The 14,718-nt window shown below is 33.0% G+C and overlaps 2 protein-coding genes across 5 annotated transcripts in view; both read right to left on the bottom strand.

Moving 5' to 3' along the window:
• The window catches only part of LOC118448007 (polypeptide N-acetylgalactosaminyltransferase 3), a 6,135-nt gene extending 814 nt beyond the window's left edge, over window positions 1–5,321 (bottom strand). The window contains exons 1-11 of one of the 4 annotated variants that reach the window (XM_035880697.2): window positions 5,053–5,184; window positions 3,968–4,336; window positions 3,782–3,891; window positions 3,481–3,661; window positions 3,199–3,368; window positions 2,900–3,067; window positions 2,699–2,798; window positions 2,174–2,583; window positions 1,831–1,973; window positions 1,181–1,447; window positions 360–718 (exon numbers count right to left, since the gene is read on the bottom strand). In XM_035880697.2, the coding sequence (XP_035736590.2) occupies window positions 584–718; window positions 1,181–1,447; window positions 1,831–1,973; window positions 2,174–2,583; window positions 2,699–2,798; window positions 2,900–3,067; window positions 3,199–3,368; window positions 3,481–3,661; window positions 3,782–3,891; window positions 3,968–4,107 (1,824 nt within the window). In that variant the 5' untranslated portion in view covers window positions 4,108–4,336; window positions 5,053–5,184 and the 3' untranslated portion in view covers window positions 360–583. The other 3 variants (XM_085662733.1, XM_085662732.1, XM_085662734.1) reach the window with 3 other exon arrangements.
• A 6,265-nt stretch (window positions 5,322–11,586) lies between these two features.
• Tap42 (immunoglobulin binding protein Tap42) lies at window positions 11,587–13,371 on the bottom strand. Its single transcript, XM_035880705.2, has 4 exons — window positions 13,087–13,371; window positions 12,620–12,961; window positions 12,135–12,532; window positions 11,587–12,045 (listed from the first exon to the last, which is right to left on the bottom strand). The coding sequence occupies exons 1-4, from the start codon at window positions 13,198–13,200 to the stop codon at window positions 11,829–11,831; spliced, it is 1,071 nt and encodes a 356-aa protein (XP_035736598.1). The 5' UTR covers window positions 13,201–13,371; the 3' UTR covers window positions 11,587–11,828.
• Window positions 13,372–14,718: the final 1,347 nt, after the last annotated feature.

Below are 14,718 nucleotides of genomic sequence, written 5' to 3'. Positions count from 1 at the left end.
AATGCTACACACACTTATCTTAAGTGAGATGCTATAACTCGATGACACGGAAATGTCCTGTTTCTTTTTCTTTTCTTTTTTTTTTTTCTTTCTTTTTTATAAATGGTAAACATAACACATTCATATTTCTTAATTCTCGATAGTTAATCATGATGTATACTGTGTATATTTATTAATTTGAAAATCTTTAAAATCGATAAATCTTCTTCTCCTTCTTTTTCTTCTAATTAAATTTGAAAAATAATAGTCTACATTAATATTAATAGACGTGTTATATTATTTTGTATCTGTACTTTCGAAATCTTTTTAACTATATATATATATATTTTTTTCTTCTTTTTCTTTTCGTAAAAAAAAAAAAAAAGTCAGTCTTATTAGTAGCTTGAAGTTATTCGTGGGGAAAGAAAAAAAAAAAAAAGAAAAAAGGAAAAAACTTTTGATGAAATTAAAAATATTATCGAGAGAGAATTCGATTATTTTTTATAAGTTAATTTACGTCGATTAAAAGGGAAAGTACGTTGTAATAATTAATGTTACGAAAAAAAAAGAAAAAAAAAAAAAAAAAAAAAAAAGATACTGATGATTATTTCCACGGGACGGATTCTAATGACCATTGCTGTTCGACGTTTCCATTGCAATCTGCTATCACAAGACCCTCCTTTGTATCGGCCACATATTGAAGACACATTTCGGAAGACTTATGTAAAATTATTCTTTTCTAAAAGATAGAAAGAAAAAAAGAAAGAAAGAGAAAAAAAGAAGAAGATAGATAAATAATCATTATCGTTCATTAATGTCAATAATTATGAAAGTAAAGATCAAAATCATTTGATATACAAAAATAGTCTACGCTATTTTTTTAAATTATTAAAATCACATAAAGGAATTATTTTTCTTTTTCTTTTTCAACAATAAAATATACTTATTCTTTTTTTTTTTTTTTTAATGTTCCTTTCGTTATAGATAAATCATTTAGAAGATAACTTTTAGATTAACTTTCATAATTATATTTAAAAATGATAGATTCGTATAATAATATTATTTTATAAAAAAAAAAAAGAAAAAAAAAATTACTTTGAAGAGAATCTATCTTGAATGCTATGTACATACACATATATATATATACATACATATATATATATATATATATATATATATATATATATTTCATTGATCTTACCTTTTCGTCATATCGCCATTTTTGTTTATCGAGACCATTACAGGCCATTATTTTTACTCTTGGCCTTGTATGTAACGTATCGCGTTCAGGTGCATCCAAGCAAACACTTTCGTCCGTCATTACAACGCCAGTTTTAGTCATGATGAACATTTGAGCAAGAATCGAACGTGATACGCACGGCTCGAGAACGGCATATGCCGAAGGTTGAGAGTACGAAGCTTTTGACAGAGGACGCATGATGCATTTCCTTGTAATCACGTGTACGATCTATATACGAAATTTTTTTAGATTATACGTATGTATATATATATAAATTTTTTTTTTTTCGAAGATTTAATCACTTGCTGTGGAAAGAAATTCACGATTGCATGTGCCAGAACAGTCGAGTGCAAATCACTTTAGGACGCGTTTAGGATTCTACATTGTCTTGTCATTTATTTGTACAAATAATATCACTGGCTTCACTATCATTTTTCATTTTACAGTTTGAGGTCAATGCTGATAATTTTACACGATGAATTGCAAAGTTATCAGTGCATGTTTCTTTCTGCAACAAATATCTGACGACGTGTGTAACAAAAGGATCTCGACGTGCGTGGCACGTCTTTCCACTGCAAGTACGATTAAAAAGAGATAATGCCGATAGAGACCTTGCCGAAAAATCGATTATCCTTTGGAAAAAAATGTTCAGGCCAAACATTGTCCAAATACCATTCGAAATTCTTACATCGTAATTTTTCTCGCAAAGCTAATCTCGATCTAACTTGTTGTTTGTCCCTTAATCTGGCTGCCTCTATAATATAAAATAATATCGATTAATAATATAATATATGACACTTTGATAATTAGGTTAAAAAAACCAAAAAAAAAAAAAAAAAAAAAAGGAAAAGATATACATTAAATGCATTTTAATAATTTTAAAAAGTTTCATTTAACTATTGACATATTGAACTTTTTGAATTAATTAAAATTTAATAAAAGGATCATTCTCACCGGGATTGAATTTGAAATAAAATTCGGCCCACTCGTCCATCCATACCAAAGCTACTCTGGCAAGATTCCCATAGAGTATTTCACCAACACCACCAGGGAATGTATATGGCGATGATTTTCGAAATAAATGGCCGACGTGTGAACAAGGAGCAATTTCTATGCTACCACCGCATTGCCAGACACGAAAGGATAGTTCTAAATTTTCACCACCCCAAATGCGCATTTGATCGTCGTAACTACCCAATTCAAAGAAATAATCTCTATTCATTGAAAATAATCCACCTGCCATGGCGGGTGTTCTAAATGGTTCTACCATGTTCTCACGTCTTTCTTTTAAAAGTCGACCATTCAGTGCTAACCAACGAAAATGTAAATCCCAATTAAACGCTCCCCAATGTAATTCCAATGATCTATACGATAAATAATGAATTCTATTAAATTAATACGATGTGAAATATTTGATATGAAAATATTTGATACGAAAAAAAAAAAAAAAAAAAAAAAAAAAAGAAAAGAAAAACATACCGTGTATAACTGAACGTATCGTCGTTGATAATATCGATAACAGGTGATACTACACGAGTTCTATTCTTTCCCACAGCTTCTAACAATGGTTCCAACCATCCTACAAACGTCATAATATTTAATTATATACAATGTATGTATTAATAAATTTTAATTGATCATCGAAAGATAACGTGATCAAATTTGCAAAAGCTTACCTACCAACCGTACATTCGCAATGGGCATCAAGAAAAGTGAGTACTTCACCTTTGGCTTCCTTTGCTCCTAAAAGTCTAGCATTAATCAAACCTATACGTTTTTCTGAACGTAATACTTTAGTTGAAACGCTCAATGTCCTTACATATTCATCCAATGGTCCTTTTAAAAATTCTAATCATAAAATACATATAGATAAATTTAATATATATATATATATATATATATATATATATATATATATATTGTAAATTTAATTGTAAATGTAATTTTATGTTTTCATTATGATAATTAATAATTGTTACCTCTATCACTGTCATCATCAACGAGTATTATTTCTTTTAATAATTTTTTAGATGATCTATTAATAACACTATGAACTGTTCTCAATAATGTACTCCATGCTTCATTATGAAATACTATAATTATCGACGTTCTAGGAAGATCGACTAAATTCATATACCTTGTAATACATCTAATGATGAATGAAGAGAGAGGATGAGAAAAAAAAAGGAACGCAAACAAAAAAACATAATGATAATAAATTAAGCACTATTATATGACATTTTATGACCTATTTTACTTACCTCTTTTTTCTTACATCAGGTAAAGAACGATTTAATGGTATTCTATCACTCGCCATTAAATTGAAACGATTTATTTGATAGAGCTGTTGCATTTTGATAAAATGTTTAGATGATATTATAACTGGTTCTCCATTTCTACCTTCAAATGGACGGGGATCAAACATATTTTTATTAATAATATCTAAAATACACAAACAATATAAATTACATATATATATGTGTGTGTATGTGTGTGGCGTATGTATCTGTGTGTGTATAAAATTATACATAGTTTGTTAACAATGAAAATATTCGATTTTACCTTTTGTAATGTTTGGAGTTTTCAATGGATCTACAGAATCTCCTATGTAACGACCTACTACCACATGAATACCCCGACGATCTAAATAATCTTGTCGATCATTTATAAATCTAGAAATAAATAATGATAATTAATTATCATTAAATAATATATATATATATATAATTATGGTAAAATGTTACTCACTTTAAGGAGACAATATCATTAGATCTGATTCCTTTAGATTTCTCTTTGCTTTTTGACCAAACTATAAATATTCCAATAACAATTATAATTGTAATGACTATCATATAAAAACGACATATTTTTCTTAATCTTGGTAGCATATTGTAGATCAAATGATCATTATTTATTATCAGCTTGAGATTGATAATGTATTACTGATTAAATTAATCATGCGGCTTCTCTTTTTGATATTTTACATGAATATATATATATATAGATATAGATATAAATTGTGTAAATTTATCAGAACATAATTTCCCTTATCATCCTTCTTTTAATGATTAGGTCAGGTCATTGCAATCATATCATTTTGATTAGATATTGTGTCATCTAGAAAATAATAAAACATAAAACTTTATATGAATGTGATTAATTCTCTGCAATAATTCATTTTTCAATGAGATATTTAATATGAAAGAATGCTTCACTTTTAATTCGTAATAAAAAAAAAACGTAGTAATAATAAAAAAAAAGTAGTAATAATAAAAAAGTAATAAATATGGATGAAGTAATATTCTTAGAAATAATATAATATTGGAATTTTAATCAGATATAGAAATATAAAAGAAATATTACAAAAGAAATATTACAGTTCATTTTAAGTAACAATTAGAAAGTAAATAATATTTGAGTTAAATATAAATAATTTAAGTTAGATATATTGTTGTCATCGAGACAATTTTGTTAAAAAAAGTCATAATTGTAGGATCAATGATTTAAAATAACATCATACTTCAAAATTCATAAATACTAATATTACTAACAGTCTTTTAATAAAAGAATTGAAGACATTAGTCAACAATTCAAACATTTTAAATTCTATTATAATTATAAAACAATAATGTATTAGTTAAATAAAGAATACTTTATCTAACCTAACCATATAAGATAAAGTAAAGTATAACTTTATATAAAATTGGTATAATATAATTCATCAAAATTCCACAAATCAAGAAGGAAACACAAGAATGTATTAACATATTATTACAAATTAATGTAATTTTAATGTAACTATTAAAACAAACTATATTTTTCAATTATATTACATTGTTTCGAAAAAAAACGAGAAAATTTGATATATCCTAAATTATTTTAACAGCCTATTCAAGTAAACAAAAACAACTTCTCCTAATCATATTGTTCCGAACAAAAAACAAAACAATATTCTTGAATCTAGAATACCTCACAAGTTACACTTTTAAGCACGACACAAAATTACTCGAATACAAGATTTCTACTTTATCGATAAATATCAGAATACGATATATAAATAGAAATATATATATCCATATATATATATGTATATATGTATATATGTATGTATATATATATATATATACACATATTCTGTTGTATTATATGCTATTATAATATATTATACTGCGTTATATTATCTTATCATATATTATATTTTATTGTAATGTGCTTTATTGTATTATATTGTACCATATTATATTTACGTTGTAATATAAATAAAAAACAAAACAAAAACGTTAAACAAAAAAAGAAATGCAATTTGTCTTCTAATAATACCGACCATTATTATTATCCAAATTATTCCTTTCATTTCGAAATTCTGATACTGGAAAAATATTCCCGTAAATCATCTTTGGTGATAGCCTCAGAAATTGAAACACCTTCTGATAAGTAATAATGTAGTATTCGAAAATACCAAATATGAAGAGAGAGAAATTCTCTCACAAATCTCGATCATAATAGCATCACATGAAATGCAAAGAGATAGAATGCAGAATCGAACCACACTATGGTAAGTTATATTCTCCTGTTCAAAAATCCAAGTTACTGGACATGTGAAAATTTTTCCCGTAAAACTGGAATTGTAACAGGATCATATGACGAGCGAAGAGGTGGCACGCGAGAACGTGCCACCTCCTGGTATGTCATGTTCTCCTGTTCAAAAATCCAAATTACGGAGACCGCAAACTTCTTTCCCGTAAAACTGGATTTGTATCAGGATCATATGACTTGCAAGGAGGTAGCACGTTCTCGCGCACTACCTCCTGGTAAGTTATATTCTCCTGTTCAAAAATCCAAATTACTGGGCCTTCGAAAATTTTTCCCGTAAAACTGGAATTGTAACAGGATCATATGACGAGCGAAGAGGTGGCATGCGAGAACGTGCCACCTCCTGGTATGTCATGTTCTCCTGTTCAAAAATCCAAATTACGGAGACCGCAAACTTCTTTCCCGTAAAACTGGATTTGTATCAGGATCATATGACTTGCAAGGAGGTAGCACGTTCTCGCGCACTACCTCCTGGTAAGTTATATTCTCCTGTTCAAAAATCCAAGTTACTGGACATGTGAAAATTTTTCCCGCAAAACTGGAATTGTAACAGGATCATATGACGAGCGAAGAGGTGGCACGCGAGAACGTGCCACCTCCTGGTATGTCATATTCTCCTGTTCAAAAATCCAAGTTACTGGGCCTTCGAAAATTTTTCCCGTAAAACTGGATTTGTATCAGGATCATATGACTTGCAAGGAGGTAGCACGTTCTCGCGCACTACCTCCTGGTAAGTTATATTCTCCTGTTCAAAAATCCAAATTACTGGGCCTTCGAAAATTTTTCCCGTAAAACTGGAATTGTAACAGGATCATATGACGAGCGAAGAGGTGGCATGCGAGAACGTGCCACCTCCTGGTATGTCATGTTCTCCTGTTCAAAAATCCAAATTACGGAGACCGCAAACTTCTTTCCCGTAAAACTGGATTTGTATCAGGATCATATGACTTGCAAGGAGGTAGCACGTTCTCGCGCACTACCTCCTGGTAAGTTATATTCTCCTGTTCAAAAATCCAAGTTACTGGACATGTGAAAATTTTTCCCGCAAAACTGGAATTGTAACAGGATCATATGACGAGCGAAGAGGTGGCACGCGAGAACGTGCCACCTCCTGGTATGTCATATTCTCCTGTTCAAAAATCCAAGTTACTGGGCCTTCGAAAATTTTTCCCGTAAAACTGGATTTGTATCAGGATCATATGACTTGCAAGGAGGTAGCACGTTCTCGCGCACTACCTCCTGGTAAGTTATATTCTCCTGTTCAAAAATCCAAGTTACTGGACATGTGAAAATTTTTCCCGCAAAACTGGAATTGTAACAGGATCATATGACGAGCGAAGAGGTGGCACGCGAGAACGTGCCACCTCCTGGTATGTCATATTCTCCTGTTCAAAAATCCAAGTTACTGGGCCTTCGAAAATTTTTCCCGTAAAACTGGATTTGTATCAGGATCATATGACTTGCAAGGAGGTAGCACGTTCTCGCGCACTACCTCCTGGTAAGTTATATTCTCCTGTTCAAAAATCCAAATTACTGGGCCTTCGAAAATTTTTCCCGTAAAACTGGAATTGTAACAGGATCATATGACGAGCGAAGAGGTGGCATGCGAGAACGTGCCACCTCCTGGTATGTCATGTTCTCCTGTTCAAAAATCCAAATTACGGAGACCGCAAACTTCTTTCCCGTAAAACTGGATTTGTATCAGGATCATATGACTTGCAAGGAGGTAGCACGTTCTCGCGCACTACCTCCTGGTAAGTTATATTCTCCTGTTCAAAAATCCAAGTTACTGGACATGTGAAAATTTTTCCCGCAAAACTGGAATTGTAACAGGATCATATGACGAGCGAAGAGGTGGCACGCGAGAACGTGCCACCTCCTGGTATGTCATATTCTCCTGTTCAAAAATCCAAGTTACTGGGCCTTCGAAAATTTTTCCCGTAAAACTGGATTTGTATCAGGATCATATGACTTGCAAGGAGGTAGCACGTTCTCGCGCACTACCTCCTGGTAAGTTATATTCTCCTGTTCAAAAATCCAAGTTACTGGGCCTTCGAAAATTTTTCCCGTAAAACTGGATTTGTATCAGGATCATATGACTTGCAAGGAGGTAGCACGTTCTCGCGCACTACCTCCTGGTAAGTTATATTCTCCTGTTCAAAAATCCAAATTACTGGACATGTGAAAATTTTTCCCGCAAAACTGGAATTGTAACAGGATCATATGACGAGCGAAGAGGTGGCACGCGAGAACGTGCCACCTCCTGGTATGTCATATTCTCCTGTTCAAAAATCCAAGTTACTGGGCCTTCGAAAATTTTTCCCGTAAAACTGGATTTGTATCAGGATCATATGACTTGCAAGGAGGTAGCACGTTCTCGCGCACTACCTCCTGGTAAGTTATATTCTCCTGTTCAAAAATCCAAATTACTGGGCCTTCGAAAATTTTTCCCGTAAAACTGGAATTGTAACAGGATCATATGACGAGCGAAGAGGTGGCATGCGAGAACGTGCCACCTCCTGGTATGTCATGTTCTCCTGTTCAAAAATCCAAATTACGGAGACCGCAAACTTCTTTCCCGTAAAACTGGATTTGTATCAGGATCATATGACTTGCAAGGAGGTAGCACGTTCTCGCGCACTACCTCCTGGTAAGTTATATTCTCCTGTTCAAAAATCCAAGTTACTGGACATGTGAAAATTTTTCCCGCAAAACTGGAATTGTAACAGGATCATATGACGAGCGAAGAGGTGGCACGCGAGAACGTGCCACCTCCTGGTATGTCATATTCTCCTGTTCAAAAATCCAAGTTACTGGGCCTTCGAAAATTTTTCCCGTAAAACTGGATTTGTATCAGGATCATATGACTTGCAAGGAGGTAGCACGTTCTCGCGCACTACCTCCTGGTAAGTTATATTCTCCTGTTCAAAAATCCAAGTTACTGGACATGTGAAAATTTTTCCCGCAAAACTGGAATTGTAACAGGATCATATGACGAGCGAAGAGGTGGCACGCGAGAACGTGCCACCTCCTGGTATGTCATATTCTCCTGTTCAAAAATCCAAGTTACTGGGCCTTCGAAAATTTTTCCCGTAAAACTGGATTTGTATCAGGATCATATGACTTGCAAGGAGGTAGCACGTTCTCGCGCACTACCTCCTGGTAAGTTATATTCTCCTGTTCAAAAATCCAAATTACTGGGCCTTCGAAAATTTTTCCCGTAAAACTGGAATTGTAACAGGATCATATGACGAGCGAAGAGGTGGCATGCGAGAACGTGCCACCTCCTGGTATGTCATGTTCTCCTGTTCAAAAATCCAAATTACGGAGACCGCAAACTTCTTTCCCGTAAAACTGGATTTGTATCAGGATCATATGACTTGCAAGGAGGTAGCACGTTCTCGCGCACTACCTCCTGGTAAGTTATATTCTCCTGTTCAAAAATCCAAGTTACTGGACATGTGAAAATTTTTCCCGCAAAACTGGAATTGTAACAGGATCATATGACGAGCGAAGAGGTGGCACGCGAGAACGTGCCACCTCCTGGTATGTCATATTCTCCTGTTCAAAAATCCAAGTTACTGGGCCTTCGAAAATTTTTCCCGTAAAACTGGATTTGTATCAGGATCATATGACTTGCAAGGAGGTAGCACGTTCTCGCGCACTACCTCCTGGTAAGTTATATTCTCCTGTTCAAAAATCCAAGTTACTGGGCCTTCGAAAATTTTTCCCGTAAAACTGGAATTGTAACAGGATCATATGACGAGCGAAGAGGTGGCACGCGAGAACGTGCCACCTCCTGGTATGTCATATTCTCCTGTTCAAAAATCCAAGTTACTGGGCCTTCGAAAATTTTTCCCGTAAAACTGGATTTGTATCAGGATCATATGACTTGCAAGGAGGTAGCACGTTCTCGCGCACTACCTCCTGGTAAGTTATATTCTCCTGTTCAAAAATCCAAATTACTGGACATGTGAAAATTTTTCCCGCAAAACTGGAATTGTAACAGGATCATATGACGAGCGAAGAGGTGGCACGCGAGAACGTGCCACCTCCTGGTATGTCATATTCTCCTGTTCAAAAATCCAAGTTACTGGGCCTTCGAAAATTTTTCCCGTAAAACTGGATTTGTATCAGGATCATATGACTTGCAAGGAGGTAGCACGTTCTCGCGCACTACCTCCTGGTAAGTTATATTCTCCTGTTCAAAAATCCAAATTACTGGGCCTTCGAAAATTTTTCCCGTAAAACTGGAATTGTAACAGGATCATATGACGAGCGAAGAGGTGGCACGCGAGAACGTGCCACCTCCTGGTATGTCATATTCTCCTGTTCAAAAATCCAAGTTACTGGGCCTTCGAAAATTTTTCCCGTAAAACTGGATTTGTATCAGGATAATATGACTTGCAAGGAGGTAGCACGTTCTCGCGCACTACCTCCTGGTAAGTTATATTCTCCTGTTCAAAAATCCAAATTACTGGACATGTGAAAATTTTTCCCGCAAAACTGGAATTGTAACAGGATCATATGACGAGCGAAGAGGTGGCACGCGAGAACGTGCCACCTCCTGGTATGTCATGTTCTCCTGTTCAAAAATCCAAATTACGGAGACCGCAAACTTCTTTCCCGTAAAACTGGATTTGTATCAGGATCATATGACTTGCAAGGAGGTAGCACGTTCTCGCGCACTACCTCCTGGTAAGTTATATTCTCCTGTTCAAAAATCCAAGTTACTGGACATGTGAAAATTTTTCCCGCAAAACTGGAATTGTAACAGGATCATATGACGAGCGAAGAGGTGGCACGCGAGAACGTGCCACCTCCTGGTATGTCATATTCTCCTGTTCAAAAATCCAAGTTACTGGGCCTTCGAAAATTTTTCCCGTAAAACTGGATTTGTATCAGGATCATATGACTTGCAAGGAGGTAGCACGTTCTCGCGCACTACCTCCTGGTAAGTTATATTCTCCTGTTCAAAAATCCAAATTACTGGGCCTTCGAAAATTTTTCCCGTAAAACTGGAATTGTAACAGGATCATATGACGAGCGAAGAGGTGGCATGCGAGAACGTGCCACCTCCTGGTATGTCATGTTCTCCTGTTCAAAAATCCAAATTACGGAGACCGCAAACTTCTTTCCCGTAAAACTGGATTTGTATCAGGATCATATGACTTGCAAGGAGGTAGCACGTTCTCGCGCACTACCTCCTGGTAAGTTATATTCTCCTGTTCAAAAATCCAAATTACTGGACATGTGAAAATTTTTCCCGCAAAACTGGAATTGTAACAGGATCATATGACGAGCGAAGAGGTGGCACGCGAGAACGTGCCACCTCCTGGTATGTCATGTTCTCCTGTTCAAAAATCCAAATTACGGAGACCGCAAACTTCTTTCCCGTAAAACTGGATTTGTATCAGGATCATATGACTTGCAAGGAGGTAGCACGTTCTCGCGCACTACCTCCTGGTAAGTTATATTCTCCTGTTCAAAAATCCAAATTACTGGACATGTGAAAATTTTTCCCGCAAAACTGGAATTGTAACAGGATCATATGACGAGCGAAGAGGTGGCATGCGAGAACGTGCCACCTCCTGGTATGTCATGTTCTCCTGTTCAAAAATTTAATTTACCTAGTTTGATAATCTTTCCCGCAATTTGAATTTTTTTGAAGATTGGAGGAAACATGGAAATCAAGAATAATGCATTATAATTTAATTTTCAATATTCGTTTATTTTCTCTTTAATTTTTTTATATATACAAAATACATTGTATTTAGTAATTATAAGGTTACCTACTTAATTATAATAAATTGCGATATAATATAATACAATATTGTACAATTTATATTGTTTAATGTAATATTATTTAACTTAAAGTTGTATGACACTGTATAATACAATGTATAATATTTATATGTATGTATATTAGCAGTTTATTAAGGAATTTTGACAGTTTTTTTTATTTTGGTTCTACTATTCATTTATTCGTGATTGATATCGATACATCATTGTGGATTTAACTTCTGTTTGCACGATTTCCCCATCCTCTACGATGCATATCCTTATATTCATCCATTGCACGATTTTGTTCTAAAAATTGTGGATCATCTTTTTCGATCTTTTCTTCCTTTTGTATATCTTCTAATTCTTGTGAATTATCATCACTATCACGAATTGCTAAATCTTGCAAACATGTAGAATTTATTTGATTACGTGCTGATGCATCAGGCCAGCTGAAAAAGAAAATAATTATGTTATTTTTATTGTTCATATTTGATTGAATTATTTTAATTTTATTTAGATTGAAAAATTGGATACTTACTCTCCATCTTTAACTCTTTGGTCATAAAATTCCTGTACTGTTAATACTGGAAGACTAGGATATCCAGCGCCATAAACTTTTTTTTGCAACTCATTTCGAGTAATAATAATTGGTTGGAGTTTATTACTAGATGATTTGAATTTTTGCGAAGAATGAGATGTCATTGTCTCTGAACGTCCCACTTTTTGCATATGCTCCAAAATAGGTTTCTCAGCAGCTATCGAACTCAATTCCTCAATTGTTTGATTTATGTATAATTTCAAAAGGGTAATGAAGTATTCTCTTTTAGTATCTTCATCGATATTTGGATTATCCATATTTTTTTGCAATACATCTAAACATGTTTCCAATTCCTTCTGTTCTTTATATCTTTGTAATTTTGTATTTCGACGAGAAACCTATGGAAATATATAAAAATTTATGAACACACATTATTACTCAAATTATTTTCTTTAATATTACGATTAATTATTATTAGAAATTACCATTTCCGTAATCATCTCAGCATTACTTTTTACTCTGTCATTAGAAGTACCATTATTATCTTCCTCTGATTTAGGTTCAAGAATATTTATATCTGTGAGCTCATAAGCTTTTACTCTCTTTAGAAAATCAATGAAATAGATCTCTGCTACTTTGACGAGATGCATTCTGTCATCAGTACCACATATTTTAGTAATGAGAGTACCAAGAAGAGCCGGCAATAGAAGATATTTGAGATGTTCCGTTGATACTTCATCGATAGTTTCATTTTCACTGAACATGTCCACTAGAGATACGAATCTTGTTAAATCTTCAAACATATTCATTGCTTTCCTGATGTCAGACTATACGAGTAACAAATGTATAGAAACTTATAATAAAGAACTTTGTTTCAAGCTGTAAATTCTTTTTTTATATATGACAATCAAAAGAAGAGGTTAGAATAAGATATTTATTTATTTTCTATTACCTGTACTTTCGGGCTATTCGTTGGCTCATCCGTTTTATTAATATTATTGAATAATAAAAATGCATTGTCAAATAATTCGCCCAAGGATGCATCATCCTTTTTATTTTCTGACATGATTAGATTCGTTATTTAATCCTCCTGAAGCTGTTTCTCTTGCCTCTCAAAACTATTAGGTTATGTTTGCAATTTATCGAAAGTAAGAATGTCGATAAAGAAAACACATCAACATATCTGTAATATCTTCTTAATGTTATCGACAATAATTATTATACCACGTATGATAAAACAGTTTTTTTCTTTTTTTTTTTTTTTAAATTTATATAAAATTATAACAAAATTGTCGATAAGTGAAACGATAATGTCGATATGTGTTAACGATCATCGATAAAAATACTTTCTACCGCGGATGATAAAACAGTTTCATTAATATTTACAAATATAAATTATATATATTAGATTGGAAACTATGAAACGGGCGTTGAATGAAAATAAATAACTAGACAAAAATGCCCGTTTCATAGTTTCCAACCTAATATTTATATATTAGGTTGGAGACTATGAAACGGGCGTTGAATGAAAATAAGTAACTAAACAAAAACGCCCGTTTCATAGTTTCCAACCTAATATATATATATACGTATATATATATTATATGTATATATTATATGTATATTATGTATATATATATATATACAATTATAAATCTATGACGAACTTTTCCATATAATCATTTCCAATTCATTAATTATATTTAATTAATTAATTACACGTAATCAAATCGAGGATTGTAATTGACGTTTAACGATAAAAAAGAAAAATACGAGGAAAAAGAAATTAAAGAAAGAAAGAAAAGACATAAAAAAGAAAAAGATGAAATAAGAAAGAAAGAAAGAAAGAAAGATCTAGCTAGATTTCATTTCCTCTCATTCTTTTGAACTTACTCGGAACTCGTTCTTTCCTTATAAGTGAGGACGTATACTCGAGATAAGTACTTACAAAGCTTTATGCGCGGTGCTTGAAATAAATTTTAATGAAGTCCCGATTCCCTTTTTAGCGTCTAGATAGAACCTACTAAATTGGATAGAACATAAAGAGTAGATAAGAATTGCGTTTCAAACGTAACTGCTTCTGTTTCGACGAAATGACGTATTTGTGAGAAGAGTGGGGGAAAAAATAAAAAGAAAAGGGAAAATCGAATGAAAAAAAAAAAAGAAAAAAAACAAGAACGAAAGAAAAGGAATGAAAATTCGAAATTTAATGACGTGTGTTATGATAAATAAATGAATAGAAAAAAAAAAAAAGAAAAAAAAAGAAAAGAAACAAAGAGTTCTTATTCTTCGATAAAAATTATACGATATGGGGGAATTAACGATCCTATGCAAAAATCATTAAAATAATTTAATAGTCCATTTTTTATTATCTTTCTTTTCTTTCTTTTTCTCTCTCACTGCTATCCTTCTCCACAATCTGAACAAAGTAAATCCTCTGATCGATCGTACACAGCGATGAAAAAGAAACGAAATAATGCGATTTTCTCAAAATGACATATATATATATATATATATATATATATATATATATATATATATATATTTGTTATCATTGACATTAATGCCAAAAAGGATCAAAAGA

This window comes from Vespa mandarinia, chromosome 19 (assembly GCF_050613455.1).
Source record: "Vespa mandarinia isolate Hongniang chromosome 19, ASM5061345v1, whole genome shotgun sequence".
Lineage (NCBI taxonomy): Eukaryota > Metazoa > Arthropoda > Insecta > Hymenoptera > Vespidae > Vespa > Vespa mandarinia.
The sequence above is the reverse complement of the archived record's forward strand: the minus strand, read 5'-3'. Positions and strand labels throughout refer to the sequence as shown.